We start from the raw sequence: 19889 nt of genomic DNA on the forward strand, positions 1-19889 counted from the left end.
CAGAAGGGTTGGGGACCACTGCCCTGGAGGATCCCCCACACTCGAGACACACGGCTCCTCACCTCTGCAGTGTCATAGCAGTCCAGTTTCCTTTAATAGTCAGGATCATTTGCCCCAGCCAGTGCAGTAACCCCTTTCTTTGCCTTTTAGTTTCCTGGCCATGGGAACCCAAACTGGCCAAGTGGTAATCAACTTACAGTTAAATGGAACCATTGCTTTTTCCCCTGGTAGAAGCAGTTCTAACTGGGCAACCTCTAGACTAGCAGAGTCCAAAGTTTCAGGGATGGGAAGCAAACATTTCACTAGTGGATCACTAACGGTAATAGGAGCCATGTTTCCAGCCCTGTTTCCCAGGCCCATGAGTCATGGCTGTGTGAGGAACAGCACTATTCACTGTTCTGGTAGTAAGCACTCTTTTTACTGCCTTCCACTTGATCCTTCCTACCATAATAGTCCTTACTCTTAGGTCAGGAAACCAGCCAGTTGTTGAATGCACGCATGCTAAGTTGCCTCAGTCATCTCTGACTCTGTGACCCTATGGACTGTAGCCGGCCAGGCTCATCAGTCCCTGGGATTCTCCAGGCAGGAATACTGAATTGGGTTGCCATGCCCTCCTCCAAGGGATTCTTCACCACCCAGGGATGGAACCTGTGGAACACTTCTGTGTCTCCTGCACTGGCAGGCGAGTTCTTTACCACTAGCGCCACCTGGGGGTATCTGTTCTAATTGCACCTCCTGGAGCTGGGGAGGTAAGCACAGAGACCTCCTAGCTCCTTGCGTGATGCGCGTGAGCAGAACGGCATTTATCATCTGTTTTGCCCAAGTTCAGTCCACACTCTAACTGGTGGGTCATCATCGCATTATAGTTCTCCAGGAATTGTCAGATTACAGCCGCTGTCCAGGAACTTCTGAGAAGTTATTTTCCTTTTCCCAGTACACAATTACCTGAAGTTTCTCTGGAGAAGGATAGTGGTAAGATTTATTGCATGAAGTTTTAGCTGTATATGAGGGTCCTTTTTCAAAGAGCCCCAACCTCTACTTTACATAAGGAGCTTTGGATCTATAAATTGGCTCATTTCTGGGCACTGGTTGAAGGACTATGATTCTTTGGTGGTAATTCAAATCAGATGTGTTCACCAGAATCAGGCCTTTGTATACTGCCTGTACAGATCATGTAATCTATTTCTATTTCAGACTTCATGATCACCTAGCCAGTGCCAAAGTTGTCTTTAAGTCAGACTGTTCTAATTGTTACTTCTGGTTATTGCCCTTTGGGTTTCTCTGGTGGCTCAGATGGTAAAGAATCTACCTGCAGTACAGGAGACCTGGATTCCATCTCCGGATTGGAAAGATTCTTTGGAGAAGTGAATGGCAACCCACTCCAATATTCTTGCCTGGGAAATCCCATGGACAGAGGAGCCTGGCAGGCTCCATGGGGTCACAAAGAATAGGAAACGACTGAGCGACTAACACTTTCACTTTCTGTTGCCCATTTTGGGAACCACATCTGCCTTTCCTTTGGTCATGAATTGAATTGCTGACAATTAGCCCCTGTGTCTTAGAAATCATCATTCTCATTGATTCAGGTTGTCTAGTTGAAAGGCAGTACTTCCCATGGTCATTCCTGGCTTACAGAGAACAGCCAACCCAGACCTCTTCAGGGATTCATTCCCCTCATGAATGCATTTCTTACAGGCTTGGGAAAAGGAGGGTCTCCTGGATCCTCCTGGGTGATCGCAGGAGAGTGAATGATCAACCACTCTAGCACTCCCATCTCCCTAAGCTCCGAGTTCCTCTCCTTTAGTGTATACCCAGAAAGTTCTAGCCTTTCCATTTCATTGGCACCTACCCCTGTGTCATTCCATCCCAACTTTCTGATATTCATCTTTGGGGTTGGCTAAGTAAAGAATTAGAGCCACTCCTGGCCACTATATTTAGTGTACTAAATTCAGAATTTCTTATTGAATCCACACCAATAAATTTGGCTTCATTCACTATTGTGTATTGTTGGGCTTCCCTGGTGGCTCAGACTGTAAAGAGTCAGCCTGTGTGCAGGTGACCCAGCTTCAGTTCCTGGGTTGGGGGAGATCCCCTGGAGAAGGGAATAACAACCTACTTCAGGATTCTTACCTGGAGAGTGGAGAGGAGCCTGGCAGGCTGCATGCAGTCCATGGGGTGACAGAGTCAGACATGACTGAGCACAACAAGAGGAACTGACTTTTGCCCCCTGTCGGCCAAGGTGAGCCAGCACATCAGCCACAAGGTGAGCTGCAGCAGCGCCCGACCTTATGTCGACTGTAAACCTGGCTTCTGTTTCATTTCCACCTTCCAAATCTCAGACAGATGTCACTGGTGGCCGGCCCTAAACCTGGATCACACAAGCAGTTGATACAATACAGAAACACTAGAGCATCCTATTTTAAATCATAACCATAAGATTTTATCTCATGGGAAGACATTAGAACTGGACACTGATTAAAGCAGGCAGATGTTTTAGAAAGCAGCAAGGATGTCTGTAAAATTTTCTAGCTTCCACTGATGTAAAAGGAAATCTCATTTTGACTTTAATATTTGGATTGTCTAGTATCATATGTTAAGGCTTCTTTATAAATTATCATGCTGCCCTTGTAATGCCAATTTTAGTAGCACACTTGATTTCTCTTTTTACTGATACGTCATCTTGTTTATAATCACCAGCTCCTTACCATGTCACAATATGAACCCAAATACAAACGTTTTTGTAAATGATAGCTAAGTAGTTAGGGGATCACTTTTAGGTAACTTCCTCTTGCTTTAAAGTCTAGTCATTTTACTTAAGTCATTTAGAAGATTGTTGGACCACTGGCCTCCAACATGATTTTTGTTATTGTTTAGTCGCTCTGTTATGTCTGACTCTTTTGTGACCATATGGACTGTAGCCCACCAGGCTCCTCTATCCAGGCAAGAATACTAGAGTGGTTTGCTGTTTCCTTTTTTAGGGGATTTGCCCAACCCAGGGATTGAACCCACGTCTCTTGCATTGGCAGGTGGATTCTTTACTCCTGAGCCACCAGGGAAGCACACCATGGTAAAATTAATAATTGTTTTTTATTAAATGCTTAACTGTGTACCAGGTACTGTGTTAAGAACTTTCAAAATTCTGTCTCATTTAATTTTTTTATAGCAATACTGTGAAAGCTAGGTATTATCCCCACTTTACAGATAGGGATTTTGAGGCTCAGTTAAGTATAAGGTACTTAGCCTGAGGTCGCTCAGCCAGTGAGAGGAAGACCTAAGATATACCTCCTGTCTGGGTGGCTCCAAAACATGCACTGAACCACTCTTCTAGACTACTCTAAGTTTATACAGTTGATAGTGAGGAATACCAAGAAAATCAATCATAAGGAAACCTGAAATTGTGATTAATTCTGTCTGGTCATCGTATCTTTTTTCTTCCCTTGTAGCTCTGAGTGAGGAACTAGATTCTATAACAAGTGAGCTACATGCAGTAGACATTCAAATCCAGGAACTTCTGGAAAGGCAGCAGGAGCTCATTCAGAAAAAAAACGTACTAACGAAGAGAATAAAGCTGTGTTTAGAGGATTCCGATGCTGGGGAGAGCAGTGAATGTGATTCTTCACCTGCCTCTTGGAATAAAGAAGGTTTGCTCTCTTTTTTTTTTCTTTGCAAGTTTTGTTTCCTCTCGTTTCTTTGAACTGGAATTGAATCGTTGTGTCTGGGTCAGTGCTTTTTAGTAGTTTAGAAGTGAAACTAGCCATTCCTTAGGTGGCAAGGGAACTACTAGGCAGACCAGCCTTTACCCATGTCCTTTTAAAATGAAAGCCTTTATTATTCAGACCAAATATGTTTCTGACATATTGGAAACATATTTGCTTGGAGAAAGATGTTTATTTAACTCAATTTTCTTGGTTGTAATGAGAAGAAATTAAACAAGAAAAAAATTCAAACTCCTCATCAAAGTCTAGTTCATTCCCCTGCCCTAGTGAATAAATCTTCCTTGATTGAGGATCTTGCCAAACATCTTGTTTATCATTAGTTTAGAATACTGTAACTCTTGACAGAATTGCAGTGCTTTCTGGGCTTTGTTGTCCACTTTTTAAACAAGATATTGACACCAAAAAGTCCATATAATTGTTAACTTTGGTTCATGGTATTTGAGGTTTCTGATACTGTGAATTCCCTGACCAACACTCAGACTATTTATCAAGTACCTGACCTTGCTCCTTTCTCCTCTGTACTTTATTTCTCACTGGAAAATGTTGTCATTTTATTCTAATATACTTTTTCTTATGATATATCATTAAATTTGGTTTGCTTAGCTTCGTGAGTTAAACTGATCTCAAAATTATTATTATAAACATTAAATTATCCATAGTATTAAAAGTCTTATATATATTGATCTGATTCTTCTCTATTATAGAAGCAGCCATTCACATTTGTGTCTCATTATAATCTTAAATAGTTCTACTTATTATTCTCTTTCTAGATTTTCCATGGTCTGGTAAAGTTAAAGATGTTCTACAAAATGTCTTTAAACTGCAGAAGTTCAGGCCACTTCAGCTAGAAACTATTAATGTCACAATGTCTGGAAAGGAGGTATTTCTCGTTATGCCTACAGGAGGGGGAAAGAGCTTATGTTACCAGTTACCAGCATTGTGTTCAGATGGTGGGTATTAATAAACATTAATTTTAAGGTGAAGAAACATCATTTCTGTGAATATATTTTTAAGTCTTAAAAAAAATCTCTATAGTGTATTTGCCAAAATCAAGTGCATTTTTTGTTTGTCTCTCCACTAATAGACATTTAATGGAGAAGGAACTGGCAACCCACTCCAGTATTCTTGCCTGGAAAATTCCATGGACAGAGGAGCCTGGAGGGCTACAGTCCATGGGGTTGTATAGAGTCGGACACAACTGAGCGCACGCATGAATAGATATTTAAGTGTTCACTTACAGAGGACATGTTAAAGACTGAGAGTAGTTCATTCTTTTATCTGATTCCTGAAACATCCTTGAAAAGCATGTTGTAGGAGAAAAAGCCCTAGAAAAGGAATCAGACCAGTCAATCCTGAAGGAAATCAGTCCTGAATATTCATTGGAAGGACTGATGCTGAAGCTGAAACTCCAACCTTTGGCCACCTGATGGGAAGAGCTGACTCATTTGAAAAGACCCTGATGCTGGGAAATATTGAAGGTGGGAGGAGAAGGGGATGACAGAAGATGAGATGGTTGGATGGCATCACTGACTCGATAGACATGAGTTTGAGCCAGCTCCAGAAGTTGGTGATGGACAAGGAAGCCTGGCATGCTGCAGTCCATGGGGTCGCAAAGAGTCTGACATGACTGAACTGAACTGACCATATTTAAATACAGTGAGAAGGTACCAGTAAAGAGGGAGAAAGTGAGAATACAGCAGAGAGGACTAGTTGAGAGGGTGAAATCCATGATAATGTCTTAATCTGAATATGTTTTTTAAACTGGTCTGCTCTCTGCCCCAGGTTGTTTTAAGGAACAAACTATGGAAACCTAAGACCACAAGATTTTAGCAATCTAAATAGCTCTCTTAGCTGTGAACAATTTCAGTTCTCACAGAAAGGGGATTTATTACCAGAATTTGAGTCAGTCAAGAAACTGTTAACTGATTTCTGCCCAGACTGAATTAATCTTGTGCAGTAAGTGGACAGGTACTCATGTATCATTCTGGATGATACAAGGTGCTATGTTTGCTTTGGAAAGCTTTTTTTTTTTTAAAGAAAATTGTTTATTTATTTGGCTGTGCTGGTCTTCGCTGCAGTATGTGGGGTTTTTTTGTTTTTTTAGTTGCAGCAGGCAGGATCATTAGTTGTGGCATATGGGTTCCATTGCCCTGACCAGGGGTTGAGCCTGGGGCCCCTGCACTGGGAGCACAGTCTTTAACCACTGGACGACCAGGGAAGTCCATGGAAAGCTTTTTTTTTAGTGAAGTATAGTGATTTACAGTATTGTTATTTTCCACTGTACAGCAAAGTGATTCACTTTTATACACACACACACACACACACACACACACACACAAACACATCCTTTTTTAATATTCTTTTCTGTTGTAGTTTATCATAGAACTTTTTTCATTGTTTCTTTTTATTGGAGTATAATTGCTTTACATTGTTGTGTTAGTTTCTTCTGTACAACACATTTGGAAAGCTTCGGAATAACTTTTTCCTGATGTAACTGGATAGTATATGACTTGATTTATGTACTTTTACTGAGGTTATCAATACTGATTGTCAAGTATGATAGTAAGTTCAAAATGATATCTCTCCACGTTTTTATAGGACTAGATAAGGTGAGAGTTTTCTATATATAATCTTACATCTATTTGGCTTATCATTTATTCATATTTACTTTCTGTAATAATGAAGGTAAGAAATAGGTGGCATATTGCTAAAGCTGCTTTGAAAATCAGTCTGAATTGGTGGGCAGGACCACAAGTTACAGTCAGTTCAGTTCAGTCTCTCAGTCATGTCCAACTCTTTGCGACCCCATGGACTGCAGCGTTCCAGGCCTCCCTGTCCATCACCAACTCCCAGAGTTTACCCAAACTCATGTCCATTGAGTCAGCGATGCCCTCCAAGCATCTCACCCTTTTCCTCCTGCCTTCAGTCTTTCCCAGCATCAGGATCTTTTCCAATGAGTCAGTTCTTCGCATCAGGTGGCCAAAGTATTGGAATTTCAGCTTCAACATTAGTCCTTCCAATGAATATTCAGGACTGATTTCTTTCAGGATGGATTGGTTGGATTTCCTTGCAGTCCAAAAGACTCTCAAGAGTCTTCTCCAACATCACAGTTCAAAAGCATCAGTTCTTCAGCTCTCAGCTTTCTTTATAGTCCCAACTCTCACATCTATACATGACTACTGGAAAAACCATAACCTTGACTAGACGGACCTTTGTTGGCAAAGTAATGTCTCTGCTTTTTAATATGCTGTCTAGGTTGGTCACAACTTTTCTTCCAAGGGGCAAGCATCTTTTAATTTCATGGCTGCAGTCACCATCTGAAGTGATTTTGGAGCCCCCAAAAATAAAGTCTGACACTGTTTCCTCATCTATTTGCCATGAAGCGATGGGACCAGATGCATGATCTTAGTTTTCTGAGTGTTGAGTTTTAAGCCAACTTTTTCACTCTCCTCTTTCACTTTCATCAAGAGGCTCTTTAGTTCTTCGCTTTCTGCCATAAGGGTGATGTCATCTGCATATCTGAGGTTATTGATATTTTTCCCTACAATCTTGATTCCAGCTTGTGCTTCATCCAGCCCAGCGTTTCCCATGATGTACTCTGCATATAAGTTAAATAAGCAGGGTAACAATAAACAGCCTTGATGTACTCCTTTTCCTATTTGGAACAACTCCTGATGTTCCATGTCCAGTTCTAACTGTTCCTTCCTGACCTACATACAGATTTCTCAAGTTACAGTAAAGAAGGTAAATAATTGAAACTTACTCTGGTGGTGGTATGAAATTTAAGGTGGATTTCTTTCTTTTTTAGGTTTTACCCTTGTGATTTGCCCACTAATCTCCCTTATGGAAGACCAGTTAATGGTTTTGAAACAATTAGGAATTTCAGCTACCATGTTAAATGCTTCTAGTCCTAAGGTATGCTCCTGTGGCTTTTATTGTATTTTATTTTTAATTTATACTCTTCAGTAAAGTAGGAACCTTAGCTACAATTGAGTTGCTTATAAAAGAAAAAACTGGTAACTATGTTGGAATCTAAAATCACCACTCATAGATCAGGCTAGCCCACTGCTTATTTTGTATGGTGTGTGAGCTCAGATTAGTCTATAGTTTTAAATGGTTATAAAAAAATCAGCAGTGTAATTTTCCTGGCAGTCCCAGTGGTTAAGACTCTATACTTCCACTGCAGAAGGCACAGTTTTGATCCCTGGTTTGGGAACCAAGACCCTGCATGCCGTATGGCATGGCAAAAAAATAAAATCAAGAATAGTTAAGTGTGAAAATTGAAAGTGTGAAATTTTGTGAAGTGTGAAAATTATGTGAGATTCAGATTTCAGTGACCATAAATAAAGTTTTATTGGAACAGAACCATGATGGTTCTTTTATATGTAGCCTCTGATTGTTTTCACACATGAGGACAGAGTTGAGTAGTTGTGATATGGGCTGCAACATCTAATGTTTACTATCTAGCACTTTACAGGAAGTTTGCTGACTTGTTTCATAGTATCCATTCTAAAACAGTGAGGAAGAATTTCTGATTATGGGATATAATTAAATACAAAAAGTGAATTAGAAACAAGATACCCAACCTTGTGGAATTTCTTGTTTGGAAAAGGACTCTCTTACCTTTATCTGTACAATAAAGCATTTCCCAGGTGTTCTTTTTTAAAAAGCATATTATTGAAAATTTTTTAAATATACAAAAATAGAATAGTATAAAAACTGTTAAGTAGCTTTAACGGTTATCAACATATGGCCAGTTTTTTTCATCTGTATACTCCCAGTTTCCCTCCCTGCCCACCCTTGGTTTATTTGGTTGAGACAAGTCCCAGACATCATACCATTTCAGTTGTAACTTCTTCAGTATATATCTCTAACATTAAAAAAAAAAATAACTAAAAAATACAACTAAGTGCCATTATCACATCTAAAAATTTGTATTAGTTCTTTAAAACCATTAAATAAAAATACTCAGATTTCTGTCTCATCAAATGTTATTATCTGTTTAAAATCATGGTCCAGATTCACACATTATGCTGTATTGGTTGATATGTCCATAGGTTCCTTTTATTTCTTGTTTCCTGTGAAATTGCTGTTTAGGTTTTTTTTTTTTTTTTTCTTGGTCCTTAAGTTTCCTATATTCTGTGTCTTCCTGATTGTATCCTTGTGATGTTGTTCCACTTGTTACTTTTAGTTAGTCTAAAAGTTGACTGAATTTGGGCTTTTTTTTTTTTTTTTTGCTGTAAGAATATACTTACTCCTGGTATCACTCAGGAGGTATTTAACACCTGGTTATTATTTTTTTGTGTGTGATGTTAGTTTGATCAGTGGGGTCACCTTATGTCTGCCTGCTCTATAATTATCAAGTTCTCGATCAGCTTTTCATTTAATGGCTTTTAGTAGCCACTGATAATAATTGCCTACCTTAGAGCATTATTTAATTATGGGGTTATAGGATGTAATTTCTAATTGTCACTTCTTAAATTAGCTAGATTTTTCCTGTAAAAAAGAACTTTTTCCTTAACTCTTTGCAGATTGAAAGTTCTTTCTCTTTTTTTGGGACTTCCCTGATGGCTCAGATGGTAAAGAATCTGCCTGCAGTGCAGGAGACCCCAGTTCAATCCCTGGCTCGGGAAGATCCCCTGGAGAAGGGAATGGCAATCCACACCAGTATTCTTGCCTGGAGAATTCCATGGACAGAGGAGCCTGGCAGGCTACAACTGCTGATAATAATTGCCTATCTTAGACCATTATTTAATTAGGGGGTTATAAAATGTTTTCTAATTCTCACTTCTTAAATTAGCTAGACTTTTTCTGTAGAAAAGGACCTTTCCTTATTTATTCTTTGAAGATTGAAAGTTCTTTCCCTTTCTTTACCAGTTTCATTATGGAAATGAAATGTCAAGTATTATGGAAAGAGTTGGTTTTTCAGCATTCTCCAAAGGTGGTCAATAAATTCTTTTTTTTTCAAGTATCATTTTAAACCTATGGATTTTTAACATGTTTGATGTCTTTCCATCCATGGTTGTTATTCTTTTTTTTAATGTTGAAGTAGTCCCATGTTTGGGTAGTGAGAGTCTATTTAATTTGGCCCCTAGGTCTAACTCCTAGCTTTTGAGTCTTTGGTTTCTTTTCTAAGATACGTCATGCTTTTTTGTGTGTATTTCTTCCCAGACCTGAAATCAGCCACGTCTTCAAGAAGTTCTGGTTCTTCTAGTCTTTCCCAAATAGTTTTAATTTATTTAAACTCTTGTGTCATTTTAAGTGCTTTCTAGCTCAAAAAAATGAATCTATGGAGAACATTGCCTTCTCATACTGCACTTTTTTAAAATTGAAAAACAGAGTAATAATAATGGAAAGTACAGTGACCCTTGAACAATGTGAGGGTTAGGAGCCCTAACTGGCCACACAGTCAAAAGTCCGCGCTTAACTTACAGTCAGCCTTCCACATTCAGGGATTCAACTAGTTGTGGATCATGTGGTACTGTAGTCTTTACTACTGAAAAAAATCTGCATGTAAGTGCACCCATGCAGTTCAAATTGTAGGTGGCTCAGAGGTAAAGAATCTGTCTGCCAATGTATGAGACATGGGGTTCCACCACTGGGTTTGGGAAGATCCCCTGGAGGAGGAAATGGCAACCCGCTCTAATATTCTTGCCTGGGAAATCCCATGGACAGAGGATCCTGGTGGGCTAGAGTCCACAGGGATCGAAAAGAGTTGGACATGACTGAGTGACTAAGCATCCTTTTCTCAGGCGATAGCTCAGGTGTTTGCTCCTCTGAAATTTCTGGGACATATAGACTAATTGAAGTATTTAACACACTTCGCCATTTCTTAACAAAACTAGGAATATCTTGAGGAGTTAACAAACTGCTTTCCTGGGATGATGAAGGCATTTTGAGTTTCTATTTCTATCACATTCACCACTTCTTTTGATCCTTAATTAGATTAGAAGGAAAAATACAACATCCAATGTACTAAATATTATGGAAAACAACAGGACTAAGAACCAAATAGCTGTTACCTCTTAAGATGTATTCTTATTATATATAATACATAATATATAGAATCTCATTTTAATTATTCATAATTATAAAATCTTGATATAAGGAATCAGATACTTTGTAAAATCTAAATAGATTATGAATAGATTTGATAGCATCATTAAAGTATCTAATCAAGAATAAATTTTGTTCTATGAAATCAGATCTATGAGATCTATGAAATGATTTCAAATATAACATTAAAATTAATAAAACCTGTCTTTATCACCATACTGCATTTAGCTTACATTTTGGCATTTATTGTGAAAAATTTAGAATTATGCCTTCATGGAGTAAATGCTTTTTGGAGTGTCTTCATATTCGTTTTTGTGTTCTCTTTTTTGTCAAGTGAGATTGATTATTCTTATATCAACTGTCTGAATGTAAATAAATAACTAAAATGCTATTAGCACAGCTACCATGAAGCTCAGTACTGGGACATCATTTTAATTTTAATGAAGTAAGCATCTGCTGCTATAGTGTCCCAAGGCTGTTGCTTCTGAGTAATGAGCATCTTCATTTACCACTGAGTATTGCTTTCTGCTGGCTTAGTTCTATCATTGTGTCTATATTTCCTTTCAATAGGAGCATGTGAAATGGGTTCATGCTGAAATGGTAAATAAAAACTCCAAGCTAAAGCTAATTTATGTGACTCCAGAGAAAATTGCAAAAAGCAAAATGTTTATGTCAAGACTAGAAAAAGCCTATGAAGCAAGGAGATTTACCCGAATTGCTGTAGATGAAGTTCATTGCTGTAGTCAGTGGGGACACGATTTCAGACCTGGTATGTATGTTCTGGGCTTCTCAGGTGCTGCAGTGGTAAAGAATCCACCTGCCAATGCAGGAGACACGGGTTCGATCCCTGGGTTGGGAGGATCCCTGGAGGAGGGCATGGCAACCCACTTAGTATTCTTGCCTGGAGAATGCCATGGACAGTGGAGCCTGGTGAGCTACAGTTTATGGAGTCACAAAGAGTCAGACATGACAGAGTGCACACACACATGTATATTCTACCTAGAAAACTCCGTGATGCTAGGGACTCTTTTCTTATTCAGCTTTACATGATGCAAATCCTTTCCATTAAAATTATCCTCTTAGGTAGTCATTACTTATTTTTTTCTTGCCTTAATACAAGAGGAGCCAAGGCAGAATCTTTAATCTCTTTAATCCCCACCCACCACAGTAGTGCTTATTAGTCCAGTTGCCTTTATCTTTTGAAATGTGTATATATTGTACTTTGTCATCTTTAGCCATAAAGATTTACTGATTTCTGGATTCTCCTTCATATCTGTTGAGGAATTTGCTTCTGCTTCAAAGTTGTCTCTTTTAGTCGTCGTTTTAGGTATCTTCAGCACTCACTTCAGGATCTACACCCAGTGAACCCCTCAATGTTATAGTTCTGTGGTATACTTTAGTAACCTTATTCTTTGCTCCATCAGCATAATCCTACAGTCTTAGCCTAAAACAGATTGCTCAAACTTGTTCTATGCAAAGAAATCTGAAAATCAATTTTTTTTTTTTGCTATTGAGCTGTATGAGTTCTTTATCAATTTTGGGTATTAGCTAACCTCTTATCAGATATGTGATTTGCAGATGTTTTTCCCATTCCCTGGATTGCCTTTCATTATGTTGATGGCTTCCTTTGCTAGACAGAAGCATTTTAGTTTGAAGCAACCCCACCTGTTTTTTTCATTTTGTTTTTGCTGTTGGCCTCAGATTCAAGAAATCATTGCCAAGACTGATGTCAAGGAGCTTATCTCATTGGTTTTTGTCCAGGAGTTTTATGGTTCCAGATCTTACATTCGAGTCTGTAGTTCATTGAGAGTTCACTTTCGTGTATGGTGTCATATGAGGGTCCAGTTTTGTTCTTTATGCATGTGTCTGTCCAGTGTTCCCAACACCATTTATTGAAGAAACTATTGTTTCCCCATTATATATTCTTGGCTCCTTTGTAGAAGATTTATTGACTATATATATGTGGGCTTATTTCTGGACTCTGGGCTTATTTCTGGACTCTGGGCTTTCATAACTTTCCAAACAGATAACTTCCTCCTCCCTGTTGTTATAGTAGCCTTTTTGACCTTAACTTTGAGCCATTTCTACAACATTTGTTCTTCACTTTTCTTCAAATAGTTGAACTACTTGAGGGTGTACTCAAGGACAACATAGCTAGTGATTTCGATGTATAGGATAAATAGGAGCCCAGAGCAGTTTCCCTGAAGTGGGTTCTATACTAATCAAGCATTTTCTTGTCTGAGTTTAACACTCTTGGGTGGTGTCTGTGGTAGAAGGGTTTTGACAGATGGTCTTTTTATCTTTTATCTGTTGCCATAATTCAAACACCGTGACTGCTTCCACTCCATCTCTTGAATCCACTGTCCAGCAGGTGTAGACCAGTGCTTAGCTTCCTGGAGACATTTTGCAGGGCATTCCACCTGTGGCCAAGAGTGCTTGTTTCTGAAGAACCAGTTATAAAAGCAGAGTAAAGCCCATCTGTCACAAAGGCTAGGCTGCAGTGGCAGATTAGATACAGGTGGCTGTGGAAATAAACTCACGGTCATCTTGATGATCTGCCTAAAAGATCGGTCTTTTTTTAATTCCTGAAAGAATAGGAAGAGGGCTACTCTGTATTTTTTTTTTTTTTTTCCAGACTATAAGGCTCTTGGTATCTTGAAGCGGCAGTTCCCTAATGCGTCACTAATTGGACTGACCGCAACAGCGACCAGTCACGTTTTGAAGGATGCTCAGAAAATATTGTGCGTTGAAAAATGTTTTACTTTCACGGCTTCTTTTAATCGACCAAATCTCTATTATGAGGTATGTAATTCTATGTCAGTTTATTTTGTGAAGGATTTCAGCAGAGTTTCAGTTCAGTTCAGTCGCTCAGTCGTGTCTGACTCTTTGTGACCCCGTGCAGCATACCAGGCCTCCCTGTCCATCACCAACTCCCGGAGCCTACACAAACTCATGTCTGTTGAGTCCGTGATGCCATCCAACCATCTCATCCTCTGTCATCCCCTTCTCCTCCTGCCCTCAATCTTTCCCAGCATCAGAGTCTTTTCAAAGTTTACTTTTTCATTATGTTTGTTTACATGAGTCATGCTGCTGCTGCTGCTAAGTCGCTTCAGTCGTGTCCGACTCTGTGCGACCCCATAGACGGCAGCCCACCAGGCTCCCCAGTCCCTGGGATTCTCCAGGCAAGAACACTGGAGTGGGTTGCCATTTCCTTCTCCAATGCATGAAAGTGAAAAAATAAAGTGAAGTCGCTCAGTCGTGTCCAACTCCTAGCGACCCCATGGACGGCAGCCCACCAGGCCCCTCCGTCCATGGGATTTTCCAGGCAAGAGTACTGGAGTGGGTTGCCATTGCCTTCTCCCTACATGAGTCATAGTTATGTTCAAAAGTTTTTGCAAAATTGGGTGAGTATAAACAGATTTATTCATGAATGCTTGCTTCGTATATCTTATGCTGTTTAATCCTTTGCTTGGTTAAGTAGAAAAAACTGCCTTGTTAAATTTGCATACACACGTTTTGTGTAAGGATGGAGAGAAAGCATGCATCGATTGAGGGACCTGGGACTTCCCTGATGGTCCTGTGGTTAAGACTCTGCTTCCAATTCAGGGGACATGGGTTTGATGCATGGCATAGCCAAAAAAATGAAAAAGATAACCAAGGACCCTAATGACATCTCTATAAAATTAATTATGAAATAATGCAAAATTATTATACCCTTAAAGATTTGCTAATACTCCCTATTTAGATTTTATTTAGTATATAACCTTGAAAGTTAAATAACCTCACAGCTGTTTTTACTTTCCAATCCTTTAAGGATAGACTTAATATTTTTCTGAGTTCTTACTGAACAGTTATTTGTGCCATGGTTTATGTTTTTACAAAAGTAGGGTCAGAAAATAAAGTCTTCATCTTTACAAGTTATTCATTGCTTCTATGCCTCCTCTTCTCTGGTGAATTAAAAATTAAGGATCAAGAAGAGTCTGAGTTGTGACAGGGTCAGATGCAATGAATGAAAGAATGATAAGAGAAAACACCATGTCCAAGAAAGAATGGCACCTTGAAAGTTGTAAGTAAATAACCACACGAATGGCACTCATTAATTTACTTTTTAATAAGTTAACTTTTTTTAGGTTCGGCAGAAGCCCTCAAACACTGAAGATTTTATTGAGGACATTGTAAAGCTCATTAATGGAAGGTACAAGGGGCAATCAGGTAATACAGAAACAAACCACCTATAAAGACTGAGCACTTTACAAAAGTAACAAATACTACAGCAGTTCACTAGAAAAAGATTAATGCATGGCAGAACATACTTGAAAATATCATGATAAAATTAATTTGCTTGGTGATCTTAGAAATCGGGTTGGCATTTGCTAATGACACAGATTGTAAGAGTCATGAAACTGATTTGCTTATTTACACTTAATTGTATTAGAATAGGCCTAATGATAATGTTATCAATAGCACATATTTAGTTAAGTAGCTACTGTGTATAAGATGGAAGGCTAAGCAATGATGTTCTATAGGGATATAAAATATAGTTTTCTTATAATAAAGGACACATTAAAGAAATATAAAAAGTAAATGCTGAATGAGTTAAGTGTAGTGTAAAGTTGTGTAAAGAAATATAAAAAGTAAATGCTGAATGAGTGTAGATGGAGTTGAGATTGTGTATAACATGTTCCAGGATTAATGCATAGACAGGTGTTACTAAAGCAAAGAATTGATATAAAAGTTGTATTTCAAAACTATTCTGTAGATTGCCAGGAGATATTAGTGGGTGCCCTGGGTAAAAGGAGTTCCAGGGTCAAATAAGTTTGAGAAAATCTGCAGGTTATTTATTCTTCCCACAGAGTCACAGGGTATATCAGCACCTTTGACGTTCTAACCAGCCTTGCAGATAGATACACCTGTTTAATTTTGTTCAATGCAGTGCTTCCTAAACTCATTTGTGCATGGAACTCTTTTTCACAGCATACTTGTTTACGTCTTCTAGAGGATGAAGCATCAGTTTTAGAAATACTGTGTAGTGGAAGATAAAGTTGGAGAGAGAACTAAGATAATGGAAACCTAAACTGGTGGCTCCAGGCTCTAGAGCAAGTTGCTGATCAAATCTTGAGTTATACTGAAAAGTCAGTATGTGTTCAGGGCCTTGGAATTTTTCATAATTCTTTTTTTCCCCATGCATTGGAATTACCAGTATCTTAAGTGTGTGAGTTAAAAATTTTCCAGGAGTGTGCTGTATATATCTAACCATTTGACATCTTTATTACAGGAATCATATATTGCTTTTCTCAGAAAGACTCTGAGCAAGTTACAATTAGTTTACAGAAACTGGGGATTCCTGCAGGTGCATACCATGCCAATATGGAACCAGAAGATAAGACCAAGGTTCATAGAAGATGGGCAGCGAATGAAATTCAGGTTAACTAATAGCTCTTTAATCAAAACCTAATTCACCTTTAAATGTATTTTAGCTTAATTAATATATACAATGTTAATACATTTTAGGTAGTTGTGGCAACAGTTGCATTTGGTATGGGAATTGATAAGCCAGATGTGAGGTTTGTTATTCATCATTCAATGAGTAAATCTATGGAAAATTATTACCAAGAGAGTGGCCGAGCAGGTATGTATAACTCATACCCAGAAGTAAGTTTTTAAAAGAGCTTTAAAAACACTGTAAGTGATATTTATTACTACTGTATTTTTAACTCTTTATTGGCTAGTATTTTTATAACAAACAATAAAGTCCTTTGAAGTTTTACATTTATTTGCCTATGGAGAAATTTTCCTTATGTTTTATTGGAATGTAATGAATTATTTCTTCTTACATTTGCTAAGGTAATTTGATATCCATCTTTGTCTCCTGAGTTTTTAATTAGTGGTTTCAAGTTTATAATTTGAACAACTGGATTATTTATGGACAGGTTTTTAAGCTAATAAAGCTGATTGTTGATAGTTCTCTTCAGTCGTATTTTTAAAAATCTGAGGACACCTGCTACAAATTAACTTTTACATCTCTATCTGAAATTTCTAGATATGATATATTTAGACTGAAATATCACCAGCAAATTTTATATTTATTATTTTTGCACGTTTGACTTTTTAAAGTAACTATGCAATCTGAAGATGCTTCCCACTGCAGGTCGAGATGACATGAAAGCAGACTGTATTTTGTATTATGGCTTTGGAGATATATTCAGGATAAGTTCAATGGTGGTGATGGAAAATGTGGGACAACAAAAGCTTTATGAGATGGTGTCCTACTGTCAAAACATAAACAAGTAAGCCACACACTTTTTTGTCACTTGTCAATTAAAAACAACGTGAAAGCATGTGATGTTTCTTGGGTCCTTACTTAAGTGAGTAAATAGATTGGTGAAACATCAAGTGTAAAGCAGTAAAAGCAGATGTCTGAGGGTGTAGAAACCAGTACATGAACCTGCAGAATGCCTGGATTTAAGAACATATATTCTAAGATATGGAGAAGGCAATGGCATCCCACTCCAGTACTCTTGCCTGGAAAATCGCATGGACAGAGGAGCCTGGTAGGCTGCAGTCCATGGGGTTTCGAAGAGTTGGACACGACTGAGCGACTTCACTTTCACTTTTCACTTTCATGCATTGGAGAAGGCAATGGCAACCCACTCCAGTGTTCTTGCCTGGAGAATCCCAGGGACGGGGGAGCCTGGTGGGCTGCTGTCTATGGGGTCGCACAGAGTCGGACATGACTGAAGCGACTTAGCAGCAGCAGCAGCATTCTAAGATATAGAGAACAAACTAGTGGTCACCAGTGATGAGAGTAGGGGGAGGAGGTAGGAGTGTGGGAGGTATAGACTTTTGGGTGTAAGATAGGCTCAAGGATGTATTGTACAACACAGGGAATATAGATAATATTTTGTAATACTTGTAAATGGAAAGTAACCTTTAAAATTGTACAACAATAAAAAATATAGTATCTTAAGTTTAAAAAGAGAAAAAGAAAAAAGTTATTCTGTCTTTCTTCAAGAAAGATAACTGTTAACTTTTTTCTGAATGTTTGGTAGCAGTCACCTGTGAAGCCATCTATTCTTGGAGTTTTGTTTCTTGGGAGTTTTCAAATTACTGATTCAGTTTCATGACTGGTAATTGGTCTGTCCATATTTTTTTTTCTTCCTTGTTCAGTCTTGGAGATTGTACATTTCTAGGAATTCGTCCATTTCATCTGGTCATCCATTTTATTGGCAAATATTTGTCCATAGTAGTCTCTTAGGTCTTTCGTATTTCTCTGGTGTAGGTTGCAACTTTTTCATTTCTGATTTAATTGACTTGGGCTTTTTTCCTTGATGGGTCTGGATAAAGATTTATTAATTCTGTTTTTCTTGAGACTTTCCTGGTGGGCCAGTGATTTAGACTCTGTGCCAAGAACCAGCTCTTAGTTTCATTGATTTTTACCATTATTTTTTTACTCTCTATTTATTCTGCTCTGATCTTTGTTTCTTTCCTTCCATTAACTCCTTCTTCTAACTTGTTTCTGTTTGTTCTTTTTCTAATTCCTTTAAGTGTAAGGTTAGCTTGTTTATTTGAGATTTTTCTTATTTCCTGAAGTAAGCTTGTATTGGTATAAATTTCCCTCTTAGAACTGCATTTCTAAATTCCTAGATTTTGAATTGTTGTGTTTTGGTTTTGTCTCCAGGTATTTTTGCATTCGTCTTTGATTTCTTCAGTGATTCATTGGTGGTTTAGTAGTTTATGGTTTTGCCTGTGCATGTTTTGAGTTTTTTGCAGTTTTTTCTTATAGTTGATTTCTAGTCTCATACTGTTGTGGTTGGAAAAGATGCTTGATACTATTTCCTTGTCTTAACTTTACCAAGGCTTGTTTTGTGGCACAGCATGTGATCTATCCTGGAGAATTGGTAATGTTCCTTGTGTACTTGAAAAGAATATATTCTGCTATTTTTGAGTAGAATGGTCTGTATATGTCAAGTCTGGTCTAATGTGTCATTTAATGCCAGTGTTTCCTTATTGATTTTCTGTCTCGGTCATCTGTCTATTGATATAAATGGAATATTATAGACCCTTGCTGTTATTGTGTTGTCAGTTTCTCCCTTTATGTCTGTTAATATTTATGTATTTAGGTGGTTCTATGTTAGGTGTATATATATCTATATATATAAATAGTTGTTATATGTTCTTGGATTGATCCCCTGATCATTATGTAATGTCCTTCTTGTGTCTTCAGTCTTTGTTTTAAAGTTTATTTTGTCTGATATGGTGCTTCCCTTATAGCTCAGTTGGTAAAGAATCTGCCTGCAATGCTGGAGACCTGGGTTCGATCCCTGGGTTGGGAAGATCCCCTGGAGAAGGGAAAGGCTACCTACTCCAGTATTCTGGCCTGGAGAATTCCATGGACTGTATAGTCCATGGAGTGGCAAAGAGTCGGACATGATTGTGCAACTTTCACTTTCTTTGTCTGACATGAGTGTTACTACCTTGGCTTTCTTTTGATTTCCATTTGCATGGAATATGTTTCCCCAGCCCCTCACGTTCAGTCTATGTGTGTCTTTAGAGCTGAGTCTCTTGTAGGCAGCATATATGCAGGTCTTGATTTTGTATCCATTCAGCCACTTTATGTCTTTTGGTTGGAGCATTTAGTCCATTTAAAGTTAATGGAATTGTTGATAGGTATGTACTTATTGCCATTTCATTGTTTTGAGGTGGTTTTGTAGGTCTTTCTTGTTCCTTCTTTTACTCTTGTGGTTTGATGAATTTAGTGTTTGAATTCTTTTGTGTGGGTTTCTATAATAGAATTCTGGTTTATGGTTACCATGAGGTTTATATATACCAATTTCTCTATATACATGATGATGTAACTTGCTATCTTAATTTCAAATGCATTTTAACAATCTTGCATTTGTATTCTTCCCTCACAATTACTATTTTTACTCTTAGTCATCTTTGTAGTCTTATTACCCATCATATTATAAGGACTCAAAATTTTTTAAGTGAGCAGTAATTAGTGATAGAAAATGGTATTTCTTTCCTATTAATGCTACAGCAAGTTTAAAAAATGAGAAAATGAAAATGTCCTTAGATATCCAATAGGCCCTCATGAAGCATATTTTGGGACTTAGA

At 38.1% G+C, this 19889-nt stretch overlaps 1 protein-coding gene across 4 annotated transcripts in view; it reads left to right on the forward strand.

Moving 5' to 3' along the window:
- RECQL (RecQ like helicase) overlaps nucleotides 1-19889 on the forward strand; it is a 32809-nt gene that overhangs the window by 8945 nt on the left and 3975 nt on the right. For 3 of the 4 annotated variants that reach the window (XM_070789977.1, XM_070789978.1, XM_070789980.1), the window contains 9 exons: nucleotides 3444-3641; nucleotides 4487-4666; nucleotides 7525-7631; nucleotides 11343-11541; nucleotides 13408-13574; nucleotides 14903-14984; nucleotides 16048-16196; nucleotides 16284-16401; nucleotides 16921-17059. In XM_070789977.1, the coding sequence (XP_070646078.1) occupies nucleotides 3444-3641; nucleotides 4487-4666; nucleotides 7525-7631; nucleotides 11343-11541; nucleotides 13408-13574; nucleotides 14903-14984; nucleotides 16048-16196; nucleotides 16284-16401; nucleotides 16921-17059 (1339 nt within the window). Of the gene's footprint in view, nucleotides 1-3026; nucleotides 3068-3443; nucleotides 3642-4486; nucleotides 4667-7524; nucleotides 7632-11342; nucleotides 11542-13407; nucleotides 13575-14902; nucleotides 14985-16047; nucleotides 16197-16283; nucleotides 16402-16920; nucleotides 17060-19889 lie in introns of all 4 variants that reach the window. The other variant, XM_070789981.1, reaches the window with a different exon arrangement.

Source organism: Bos indicus, chromosome 5 (genome assembly GCF_029378745.1).
Source record: "Bos indicus isolate NIAB-ARS_2022 breed Sahiwal x Tharparkar chromosome 5, NIAB-ARS_B.indTharparkar_mat_pri_1.0, whole genome shotgun sequence".
In the NCBI taxonomy this organism is placed as follows: Eukaryota; Metazoa; Chordata; class Mammalia; order Artiodactyla; family Bovidae; genus Bos; species Bos indicus.